Source organism: Lethenteron reissneri, unplaced genomic scaffold, assembly GCF_015708825.2.
Source record: "Lethenteron reissneri isolate LAM-NWPU_2019-01 unplaced genomic scaffold, ASM1570882v1 scaffold_120, whole genome shotgun sequence".
Classification (NCBI taxonomy): domain Eukaryota; kingdom Metazoa; phylum Chordata; class Hyperoartia; order Petromyzontiformes; family Petromyzontidae; genus Lethenteron; species Lethenteron reissneri.
In genome coordinates this window covers 589,471-601,657 of record NW_026890893.1, presented here as the reverse complement: position 1 = coordinate 601,657, position 12,187 = coordinate 589,471, and the positions used below count along the sequence as shown (strand labels likewise).

The following is a 12,187-nucleotide window of genomic DNA, read 5'->3' as shown; positions in this document are numbered from 1 at the left end:
AGAAATGGTTCGCTAGAGGCAACACGTTTATTTCAACTAGGGAAACATAACACAGAGGGGTAACGGCCCCTCACACCCGATATCCTAAGGAGGTAGACCCTCTGGACTAACGTGCCCTGACTCTGGTTATAGCGCTAACCCTACACTGGTTATGTCTGAACCCGACCCTAGCCAGGGGTCCGGGTTCTGCCCACTGGGTTCTTTGCTTCAGGTCTTCAGGGTAGCTCTTCTGGTCTTCAGGTGGACGAGGACTGCTGGACCCGTTCAGGGGTCCGGAATTTATACCCGTTCCAGGATCTCTCCGCCCCTAGCCCCACCTCCCTTCTGGAACTGTCTAGGGGGCCCTGGAATATCCCCCAGCCCCCCTCTTGGGGTCTGGGGACCCTAGTGGCCCAACGGCCCGGTTTATCCCACCTCGCCTGTCTACCAGCCCCTGTTGACACATGTCCGCTACTACAGGTAAGTTCCAATGGTAACATGCATACAGCCTAACAATGGCGCTACACAATGAAGAAAGGCAAGGCTGCTGGCACAGATGGTATATCTCCCCAGAATCTCTACATTACTTAGGCCATAGGGGACTCCAATGGCTGGCAATCTATACACAAAATACATGACAACTGGATTCATCTAAAAAGCATGGCGGAAGAATATAGTCATTGGCATTCCCAAACGGGGCAAGCCAACTGATGACCCAGGAAGTTATAGGTTTATGTCACTCTTGTGCACAACCTACAAAATCTGGAATGCAACATCCTCCAGAGAATCCGCCTGCTTGTGGAGTCAGTGATCCCTGAAGAACAAGGAAGATTCCGCCCTTGATGCAGCTTCTGTGAACAAGTTTTTGCCCTTGCGAATCACATCAATTCCACATTCTAGAAGAAATCCAAGACCGGCACAGCCTCTGTGGACTTGTCATTATCCTACAGCACAGTCTGGATTAAGGGCTTGATGTTGAAGCTCGCAGGGACCATTCCTTTCCTCAAAACAATACGCCTGATATGGATGATGCTAAGCAATAGGCAACTGTGTGTCTCTATGGGCAACAATGCTAGCTCACACTGGTTCCTCAACCATGGATTGACGCAAGGTTCATGTCTACACGAGTGACGTGCCATCAACCGGGTCACGCAAATGTAATATGCGGATAACCTTGCCCTGGCAGCCACTTTCAATGACCAAGATCTAAACACCATTGGGGGATTTTTTTTCTGAAATGAAGGCTCAAGCCATATCCCCAGAAAACAACAGTCACTGCATTTCATCTTGATAATAGGAGTTCCAAACACAATCTGAAAGCGACCTTCTGTGGCAACAATGTGCGATGCGACCTCACTCCAACCTATCTCGGAGACCATACGCTAACCGTCCACGACTATCTGAAAATGTGTCCAAGACCAAAACAAGGGTCAAAATGGGCTATAAACTAGAAAGCACAAACTGGGCAGCATCAGCACCAGTGCTACGGACATCAATGATGGCTCTTGTATACTCTGTAGCCAAATACTCTTCCCCAGTATAGACTAGAAGTAGTCACACTCGACGTATTGATGTCGAACTGAACAATGCAATGCGGTGTATCACTGAAATTCTCAAGTCGACCCCAACATACTGGTTGCCTGTACTATCACACATCTTTCCCCCACTCATCTGCCGAAATGCTGCAACCCTCCAGGAAGTCCTTCAATTAGAGGAAAACAGTCGTCTTCAAATTCGTCAGGACCTTAATAAAACCCCTAGTCATCACTTGAAGTTACGCAAGCCCTTATTGTACCCATGCACTTAATCCACAACAATGCAGTTCAACTCCTATGAAGTATAGAGAGCTGTGGTGGAGTTAATTCACAGACTATGTTACTGTGTACATGGCCTTTTGTGTTGGAACATCCAATAAATAGCAGTAGCAGAAGATTGTACAGCAGCATAAGCCTGGTTCATGAAGCCTTGTTGGGCATGAGATTCACACAATGTGGCTTCTTATTACCAGGTGGAACCTTGTGTTAATGTAATTAAAAGGCTGTACCTTCACTTTTTCCACCTTTGCAGATGGAGACGATGTACAAGGAATTTCTGGAGCAGAAGAAGGAGAGTGGTAATGCGATCCTAATAGTAGACAAGACGTTGACCAGCTTTCAACAGCAGGACTTGGGTAAGAAAATGCAACTTTATTCCTCAATCACAAATAGCCATTGGCATCAGGTTAATCCAAGAGGTCAGCAATGTCTATTCACTCAGTAACAAGAGAAAAACGCATGTATATACATGGATAATGTCGTGCATTTTAATATGTCTTAGGAAATATGAAATCAGTGATAATAATGGTAGCAGTCTCATTGGGTACGCAAGAAGGCTGCGATAGGACAATGAGTAGTTTAGCAGCTGTGCTTGTAGGGCACGCAGGCCTTTAAGCATTGGCTTTGTCTCAAGTTTTAGGCACCTCCTTGATACATTTTAATAGCATAAGCTCCTAATATTAACATAACTTTAAATGTAAGTTGGATTAATATAAAATTCTTTATAACAGTTATCATGCATGCCGCCCACCTCCTCATTATAAAAGTTTAGCGTCATCCCAGATAGTGATGAGCCGATCTAGTGACGACCCCACACCTCATTCTCACATGCTCCCCAGAGTCACTCTTGTAGATTTACATATGTATTAGGACTTCCACGGAACTTATAACACAACATGGGATTGGAGGGATTTGGTAGGGATTCACTCTAATTGAGCAATCGTATGTTGGATGTCCAAAACAGCTTCTACAAATCCTGGTGGAAAACCCTCTGTAAACTGGCACCTCGTGCCTACCTTATTCTGTCCCTCTCAACAGCCTGGCTCCACACCTTATTATACTCTACATTATGTGGAGCACGACTGATGAGCAGACAAACATAGCTGATTAAAAAACGCTTTCAACATTAGAAAGCATTAACGTTGGGCGGAGGTGTGTAAATAAATGTCGTTGAATTATTTTCCAGAGAACAAGCAGAAGGAAAAGATCATGGCACTGCAGATAAAGAACATGAAAGCAGAACAAGCCAACCAGGAGAAGGAAATTTCATTACTTCAAAATCAGTACAAGGTGATTATACCAGGTTTTCCACGTCACTTTGGTGGGGCTGATGGTAAGGCCCCACCTCTTAATAGCATGCTCGACGTTCAGTAAGTGAGGCTCCATATCATGTTTTGAGTAATCAGCAATCACCAGATCCTCTGCAATCATAACTTGGTTGACCAAAATTAAAACCATCCCTCTACCGCACCCGGGCATCGATCAGTTGTATGTGTACCAGATAGGAATTCCCCCAGTAAAGCTATAGAAACCTTCCCGAAGTACATGGACGAAAATGTTATTAAATTATGCAGGAGACAAAGGACATCCCCGTCGCACCCCAAGGTGAACAGGGAATGGCTGTGGCTCCCAGCCACGTAGCTTTACCTGGGCATACCCACCATCATGAAGGTCCCTAATAATTGTGAGCAGTGAGTCTGGGATTCTGAAAGGACGAAGAACAACCTAGAGCCCTGACCTATTTATGGGATTTTAGGCCTCGACCAGCTCAATTAGCAGAGCTGTTGGTCATGTTGGAACATGGTGTCTGTGCAAGGCTACCCTAGCCTGATAACACATTGGGGCTCCGCAAGCCTCTCCTCAGCGTGCCTGGTAAGACGATCTTTAATTATTCTTTCAATCCTGCGGAACCCATCCAGTGGTCCAGACTGTGGTTGTAATAATGTCATATAGGACAGTCTGCATACAAATGCCACCCTCCCGCAGCAGTTCGTTTTGGAGATCGACTCTGGCCAGCACTTTTCCTGTTCACAAACTTTAAATCGCCTTCTGTACTTCCTCAATAGATGGCCCCTTAGCAATTCCCTCAGAGGAGTGACTACTTCCAATATTTGATAAATCGCAGTCCCATCATCCCCACCTTTCCCCATGATGTTATCTGAGATGAGGGATTTCCCCTCCCCCAAGACCTCAGAGAAATGCTCATAAAACCTGAAAACCTGTTCCTGGGGTCAAAGATAGTTCACCATCCTTTCTTCTAAGAATGGGAATAGATGAGGTATTGCAAGTTACTTTTTTATGGAATTAAATTGTGATTTGTGATCGCAGACTAATGAGGCCGCATCCGTTTGCTCAGCAAACCGCAACAGCCACTTATCCTTGCAGTGCTGCATGGCTCTCTAAGCCTCTGACATGGGATGCTGTAGACTATGGCAGTGCGCCTGACACTTTTTCTCACCTAGCCACAACATCTCCTCCTGAACCTAGTTTTCTAAGGAGGTCTGGACCACGTATCGAATGCAGCCATGGAAGATGCATGATCCACAGTCCTGACACAGAACCATTTCCCCTCAGCATCAGCAGGAGGGGGGCGATGTCATCTCCAGCTGCAAGCGATTATGACATTTTACAGATGATAAGCCGATGGCCAGCTCCACAGTAGGATATGGGCCTTCATCTGCTGTTGTCACCAGCAGATTTTCCTGCTTGGACCAGGCATGTATCAATGCTGTGTGGATCCACCGATGCTGGAAGTGTGGTAGTAATTACAAGCACATGGGCCCGAAAAGAAGTCGAGCATCCTTCTACCATTATTATTGAACTGACTTGGTTCATGCTTTCCAACCATTCCAGCCTGGGTGCCAGTGTCATGACCCACTCGGCATTAAAGTCACCTAATGAGATGAATTCATCCTGAGGTGCCACTTTAGCAAGTACTTGTGACAGGCGCTCATAGAATGCATCTGACCCATCTGCTTTGCCTGCATCCCTCCACTGATATTCGTCTTCAGTGGGTGCGTAAGCTACCACCACCAACACCACCATTCCGCAACTTCCATTGATTGGGGGCGAGCCTACAGTAGTCTGGGAGTTACAGCTTCCACACATCACTGTCATGCTCCCAAACTTCCTTCTTTCTTTTGTTTAGAAGAGAAGACAGTCCCTGTTGTTTGGCAGATTCCTGCTCTGAGTAGAGGACTGTCCCCCCGTCAAAGTTATAGTGGAAGGATTTTCACGTAAAATGTGATGTGCCCCCGAAGTGTTAAGCCAAAAAAATATCTACGTTCTTGTGCTCCAGGAAACCCATGCTGGAGACAATCGACTCAAACTATTAAATAAATTAATAGGACGTTTATTTTCACCATCAACCATCTAAAATTGGTCCTTGCCACTTACATCAAGCAAGCCCTTACAGACTATGAGGTGACAGAAAGAGTCGCCACCAACGAATCATCGGCCAACACCATCAGAAGAGGCCAGGTGTTAGAGGGAAGAGATTATTGATGCATGACGAACCGCTATAGCCTAAATGCCGCAAACAACATTTATCCCAAATTGCTCAACAACCTGGGACTGTTTGGCTAAAACTGTCGAGTGGCCTTATTTTAATCCTATTTATTTAAGCCTGGCAGGGAACAATAGTCGTTGCCCTGCTGAAAAAGGAAAAACCAGAAGTTTAGACCTCAAGTTACAGGTAAGGAAGGGCATACTAATTGATGAAGCGCGCACTGATCTCTCACGAGCCATATCGAAGCTGGATTCTAGCAAAAGCATATAACTAAAGTACCGGCATGATAGACATCTCATCCATCTATAACACTATTTAGAAACAAGGGCTCCTTCTCAAGGCAGTATGCATCATCAAGCGCTGCTATGCACTGAATATGTTAAAATTCGATGCTCATCAACCAGTATTCCCAGGTATACCTTTCTAGAAATACAAGCCATACAAAAGTATACATACAAAAGTGGTCAACGACGACCTACCACAGGGATCAGTACCGGCTCCGTTCCTGTTTAATCTTCACCAGCGACTTGCAAATATATAATCCTGCAAACGTATCCATGAAGACGAAATAGCGATGGCTTCTCAGGGAACACACCTAAAGATCATTAAGCGACACACTAATGGAAAACCTATCTGTATTAGAAGACTACTTTTGAAGGTAATGAGTACGGCTCCATCTATCCAAAACTATTCTATCAATCTACCATCGAAATAACAACGACATAAATATCAATTTGGAATTCACGTTCGATGGTAACTGTGCCAGTTACCATCGAACGTGTGGGCACTCGAAGCCAGTCTGGGCTTCGAGTGCCCACACGAAGAAATTGTATATCCAGATTAACAGCAACCTTTACAATAATGGGCGAACTGAAATGCTGTTGTGGCACGATGAACTGCTTCAGAACAATGACTGGTCGCTGTGCACACCTCTTCCACGAGTAGATAACTTAAATATTACGCACAGTGCAGTGACTGCAACCACCCAAACAAAAAAACACATCACGAACAACTGCAATATATGCCCGCTCTCCAGCGGACTGGATAGTATTTGTCGAGCTTCTCTCAAAGCTATTGATTAAATTAAGCCTGGAGGTATAAATTACACTTGATTCAAGATGAAGATCATGCTACTTTCTCTATTTTGTCACCATATTAAACAAGACACCTGAGCAGGTTATGTTTTTAATCCTGACGTACAGTAGAAAAAGATAGGCGGAGAGAACCGCGTGTTGAAAGCGTTATAGAATCTATGCATATATTCATGAAATTCCTTCGTTTTTGTTTTCTTTTAAGTATTACATAATTAGTCATTTTTCTTCATGATAACATTGATGAGACAAGGCTGAAACCATCAATTCATTACAGCTCATTACACTTGACACCTCAGTTAAATCACAGGTGCCAGCTGCCTCAGTGCTCTAAGCTTTGAGCTTAGAGCACTGAGCCAGCTTAAGTCACCTCAACAGCCAAGTGAAGTCTCTAACTGACATTTGTTCGCTCATCCATGTGCTCCTCTTCCTATCATTGTAATTCCAAGCGTGAACCTTTAAATGTTTTGTACACTTTTCAGTTTTTGTTCAACTTAATTTATTACTGTTTTTCTTTCGCATTCAAATGTCATAGCAGGTATTAGACACGGATTAAAACCCTTCTAATGCACGTGGACATGTTGATTTATATGATCAAGTTCAGATTTCCAACTTGCTCTTGTCTGCCTATTCATTTAACTATTTGTATCCCGTTCTACCTTGAATAACTATCCTAGATACTCATATTCAGTTGTGTTTTCTGACATATTCTAATGGTTTCTATGTATACTGTACATGTTCACCTTTTGCACCGTACAGAGCTAACCGTGCTAATTGGGGGGCATGGGGAAAGGACAACAAAACTAAACACAAAAATAAGTTATAAGAAGTGAGTTTTCAATTTAGCATACTTGTTCTTTTGACTTTAGGAACAATAACTAAGTTTGAGTGAGTGTTAAGGGCCACAATAGTTGGAGTATATTCGTTTTTCAGTCCACTACTGAATGAGGTCCTCCCCATGTCATGCAGATTGCTTGCATTATTGAAGCATACTTCGCCATGCTTGTCAGTGTAGGTTGGAAAGGGGAACTCTCCACCAATCTTTGTCATGGTGAGGAATTGAACTCAGACTACGGGTTCAAGGTGCACTGTGCAAAGCACTGCACCACTGTGCCACCAATGTCATAATTAACAGAATATAAATTACACAATTGCAAAATCACCCACAATCTGCCCAATATCGGCAGATCTCGCAAGCTGAGTAGTAACGATCATGGATAGTGCTTGGATGGGCAAGAACCACTCCGCACCACAAGTTGTCATAGGCGGCTGCGAGGTTAAGTGGTGGGCACGTCTCTGTTTCCTATCACCACCCCGTAGTGACCAGTGGGGTAAAATAATCCCCAGGGCTTATACAGCTTGGTGAAGCCCTCATCCAACATTGGACTGACGAAAGGGCTGCATGGGTACTACAGATACTGGTGGCCAGGCCTATCCCCTCCTGTCAACGATATGGTGATCACCATCCACATCACCTTGATCATCATCGTCGTTTTCATAATATGTATTATGTCTACCGTGCCTCCCATGCAGTACATCTGCGCTATTCTAGCCAAGAGATCCTGCAGTGGCAGTTGTCCCAATCTGAAAGTGGACAGCCTGTCAGTCGATTCATTCATACAATTTTGAAAATTTGGACTGCCATTCCAGAACATACAATCTGGTATTATCGGAATGTCACAGGATATTTAACAGTGATTTGTGTGTGGTAAATACATATATCAGTATTTACCAGGGTGGCTGATGTCCTCGAACTCCTGAAAAAAGCGGAAAATCTGCTGCCGCTCAGCCATCTCACCTCCTCCTGAGGTCACCTCTATAAATTATTTCGACAAAATAAATTCGGTCGTGAGCATGATATGGTTTTCTTTCAGAAATTGCAGAATACATTCAGCAAGCATACGCAAGTGATCAAGACGCACACGGATGAGAACATCCAAGAAATACAGCAGAACCACGAGAAGACGATGAAGAATGAATCAAAGAAAAAATGCATCATCAGCTAAGCATGGTTGTTGGATAGTTGTACTCAAGATGCGAGTATTGCTGCAGATCAATTGTGCAATATATCAACACTATCATCCATTATTAGCCAATAATCATTATCAGCCATGATCAATCCTTGCTGGATCATATTTCTCCCAATGGCAAGGGATATTAGAGTTGGTTCTGGGCCTCTATTGCACCAACTCGCACTGTCCAGTGTGGTGAAGTATAGTAAAATAACCGACATGACTAAGCCATGAGGAGAACTTCATACAGCAGTGAAATGAAGGCTGAAAATAAATTCAAATTAGTTTGATAACGTTGATGTTTTGTATAAAACGAATTATTACTGGGCAAGACTAATTCGAGAATCTATTGAAATTGAAAGATTTTTTTTTTTTTTTACAATTCTGACAGCTACATGCTTAGTGCTGATTGAAAGCAGATTGTTAAGTAACACTGTTTAATGCATGAATATTCAGGTGAATATATATTGATGAACTGTGACCCAACCAGTACCATATGTCATGTTTTCAAATTAACATATTTAATTATAAAATACATGATTTCATTAAACCCCCTCTGATCTGCTCCCACAATTAAGGGGAGGGGGGCGTTTCAATGTCAAATTGTAAGATGCACCACTTCCGGTTTAGTTTGAAGGCGTCATGGTGCCCACACAGTGGGATTTTCTCCTGGCCTTGCACCCACCTATGGACGACCCTGCCCATAGGACCTCGATGTGTATGGCTCCACATCCTGCCACAACAATCCCTTCTGTATCTCTCTCACATGAAAGTGGTTCGCACTCAATATATATCTTGAACGAATTGACGTGGTGAATATGGACATTTCCGCTCACCTGCACATTATAGTCAGCCTCCCAAATGTGTTAATGAATTAAATAAATACCTTTCCACATATGTACAACTTTATCCATATCGTTGACATAAAATGACAACGACTTTGCAGCTCAGAACCAAGTTCAGTGTCACTCAAAAGCCAAGGCAAAAGAAATATGAGACCTTTAAGAAAGATGTTGATCTATAAATAAGTGGTGAGACCGTTGACAGATATGTGGGCGTTCAAAAAAGAGGTGGGTCTTTAAAAAACGAGTGAAGCCTTCAAGAAATATGTGGCTATGTGGATAATTAGGATACAGGATTTAGAGAGATGGTGACAGTTTGGGATGCCTACATCCAGCAGTACATTGATATCGGCTGAATATGACTACATACTTCTATTACATTTAATTGCAGCATATATTCCAAAAAATGTTGTTAAATGTCTTATAGCTTATACTATGCAACAATCTGTAGCATTTAATATGCATCATATACTAAGTGAACATTTTATTGCAATTTATACACATTAAGTACTATCTAAATCCAGCCATTTTACGCTACTTAATTAGGTCTGACGTAGGTAGGCATCTTCAGCGCATATATCTAGAAAGTCAGAGTAAATATCCAGGAAGACAAAATGACTGTACTCTTTGGTTCTTTCAGTAAAATCACGTAGGTATAAAATAAAATAAATTAAATCACGACGTTTCGGGTGCAACACAAGCGTCCGTCATCAGGTGGGACAACCACAGCAAGAAACAATGGCTGAAGTGGGCGATTGTTATTCTAATTAGTTTTTTTGGCTGTGGAGGTTTTTCTAACGACACAGATTGGGTCAGATCATTACGTGGCATAACCCAAAATAATGAATTAATGCATAATTGGCCACACACGTGTTAAGCTGGGCACTCACATTTAATGCAGGCAATGCCTCCATTGCAGGTGTTCCTCAAAGTTATGTTGTGTTTAAACTCACTTAGAGCTGATAATATGCTTGTTCTATTAAAATCAAATGAATTCAAAAAATATATGAATGTAATTAGGAATTCTTATTTGTACTCAATGCATATCTCTATTATGTGATTGTTTTAAGGCGTTCGTTTGTTGAGTGATTAAAAAAATAGCCTTTTCTATTGTTTGGTTGTTACCTAATCTACTACATTTTTGGGATAATTATTTAGGTGAATATGTGTGTAATTGCAGGATAAAGGTTTATGGGCCGATAATTAATATCTGATTTGTCACCTTTATTGCATAATAAAGTCATTTTAGAGACCAATCCAGTGTGTTTGCATTGCATTGCCTCATTGTCTTATATTCTGTTAAGTGATATTTTTGCCACATTCAAGATGCTAAAAAGCATATAACACAGGAGGCATCTTGACTTAAAGCTTTCGTGACTGCAGGAATTCATATTCTTTGGGTATTTCGGTCAAGTCACGTAAATAGGTTGGATCGATCCCACGACCTCCTGCATACCAGGCGCGGGAAATGTGTATTTTGGTTGCAGTTGTTAAAATAGTTTTTGTTGCATTACTGAAAGATAAATGAAAAATACATTGTAAGAAAAAAATGGTTCTTAGTATTCCGCAAATTATAGTCTTGGTGGTACACCGGTGCATCAAAACCAGTTCTTTGGATGTCAAAGTAGTCAGAACACGAATGCTGTCAGAAACTGAACACGACGTATTGCAGTATCACACCCAGCCTGGTGACGAGTGCCTCCGTGTTTTGTCTCGTGCCCTAGACGAAATTTGACTCGTGCTCTAGACTTGGTCGGACGGTTCCTAGCCCGAATCCTCAAGCATTGAGACGTACGACACCATCCCAACGCTCTACTTGCTGTGCTATCCCATCGCAGTTTAAGACGACAAATGATGCTACAGTCCTACCTCAGGCTCGTAAGGCACGCAAGCTGCTGCTGCTGTTGCCCCAGGCGCTCGCCCTCATTGGCAGGCCAAAAAATCGCGTGCCCTCACTCAAATCAACGGTCAACAGTGACCTTTTTTTTAGCAAGTCTCAGTCGACTGAATAAACCTTAGAATCGCATCAAGTTTAGAGACAGCGTCAATTAAAGACTGACAAACAGATTTGCTGATGCAATTTTTTTTTATCTCAGGCTGTATTATGACCCGTGTGTATCGCTGTGAAATGTAGTGCACTGCTTTTGTTGTATGGTTAGAATACTGGACAAATGCAAACATTTATTGTTTGATTTCATCTCCTGGGGTGGACACTGAAACAATCAGGGAAGTTTACTGCATCTCAATTTCTCTGTCCATCCAGCAGTATAAATGGGTACAGGAAAGTATACTAACAGACCATGTGTGATGGGATAAAGTTTGAGTGTGCTTCTTCCGTGACGTCGTATGATCATAAAAAAATTCCAAATACCTCACAGATCTCCCTCTAGTGCAGGCTCAGCAGTGATGTGAGTGTAGGGGTGTTAAAGAGAGGGCCCGTTATGCATGGCAGCCTATGGAAAACAAACACAGTGGGCGGGGCTACATAAGTGCACGAGGAGGTGCCCTCTACGACGTCCGAGCCAGACACCCTGGGGGGGGCTGGTTCGAACGTTATGATCCCCCGGGGCCCCACCCCTCAGGGAGGGGTTGGGTATAAAAGGGGATGTTCAAAGGGCTCGAGGCAGTTATGTTTAAGCTAAGGGAAGAAGACTGAAGACGTCTTAGATAGAGCCCTGGACTCCCCTAGTTCGATGTCCTTTTCAGGGCCGGACAGGACTGAGTCAGCGGCGTGGTCCCGAAAGCCAGAGCCGGTGCTCTTGTAAGAGCTGGTCTGGAACTCTGGGTACCGGGCCCGACTTACCAGTGTCGGGCCAGTTAGCCTCCCCTAGCCCATTAGTGGAAGATTCGGGGCTAGGACAGAGTTAGCTAGGGGTGTATCCCGAGTTATACGGGTGAGGGGGCCGATACCCCCTCAAGTGTGTATATGCCCACTGTCGTA

At 43.3% G+C, this 12,187-nt stretch overlaps 1 protein-coding gene across 2 annotated transcripts in view; it reads left to right on the top strand.

Annotated features, from left to right (window-relative positions):
* Positions 1 to 10,496, top strand: part of LOC133361683 (guanylate-binding protein 1-like) — an 88,427-nt gene extending 77,931 nt beyond the window's left edge. For both annotated transcript variants that reach the window (XM_061580671.1, XM_061580672.1), the window contains 3 exons: positions 2,047 to 2,149; positions 2,980 to 3,083; positions 8,267 to 10,496. In XM_061580671.1, coding sequence (XP_061436655.1) covers positions 2,047 to 2,149; positions 2,980 to 3,083; positions 8,267 to 8,398 — 339 coding nt within the window. In that variant the 3' untranslated portion in view covers positions 8,399 to 10,496. The remainder of the gene's footprint in view (positions 1 to 2,046; positions 2,150 to 2,979; positions 3,084 to 8,266) is intronic.
* Positions 10,497 to 12,187: the final 1,691 nt, after the last annotated feature.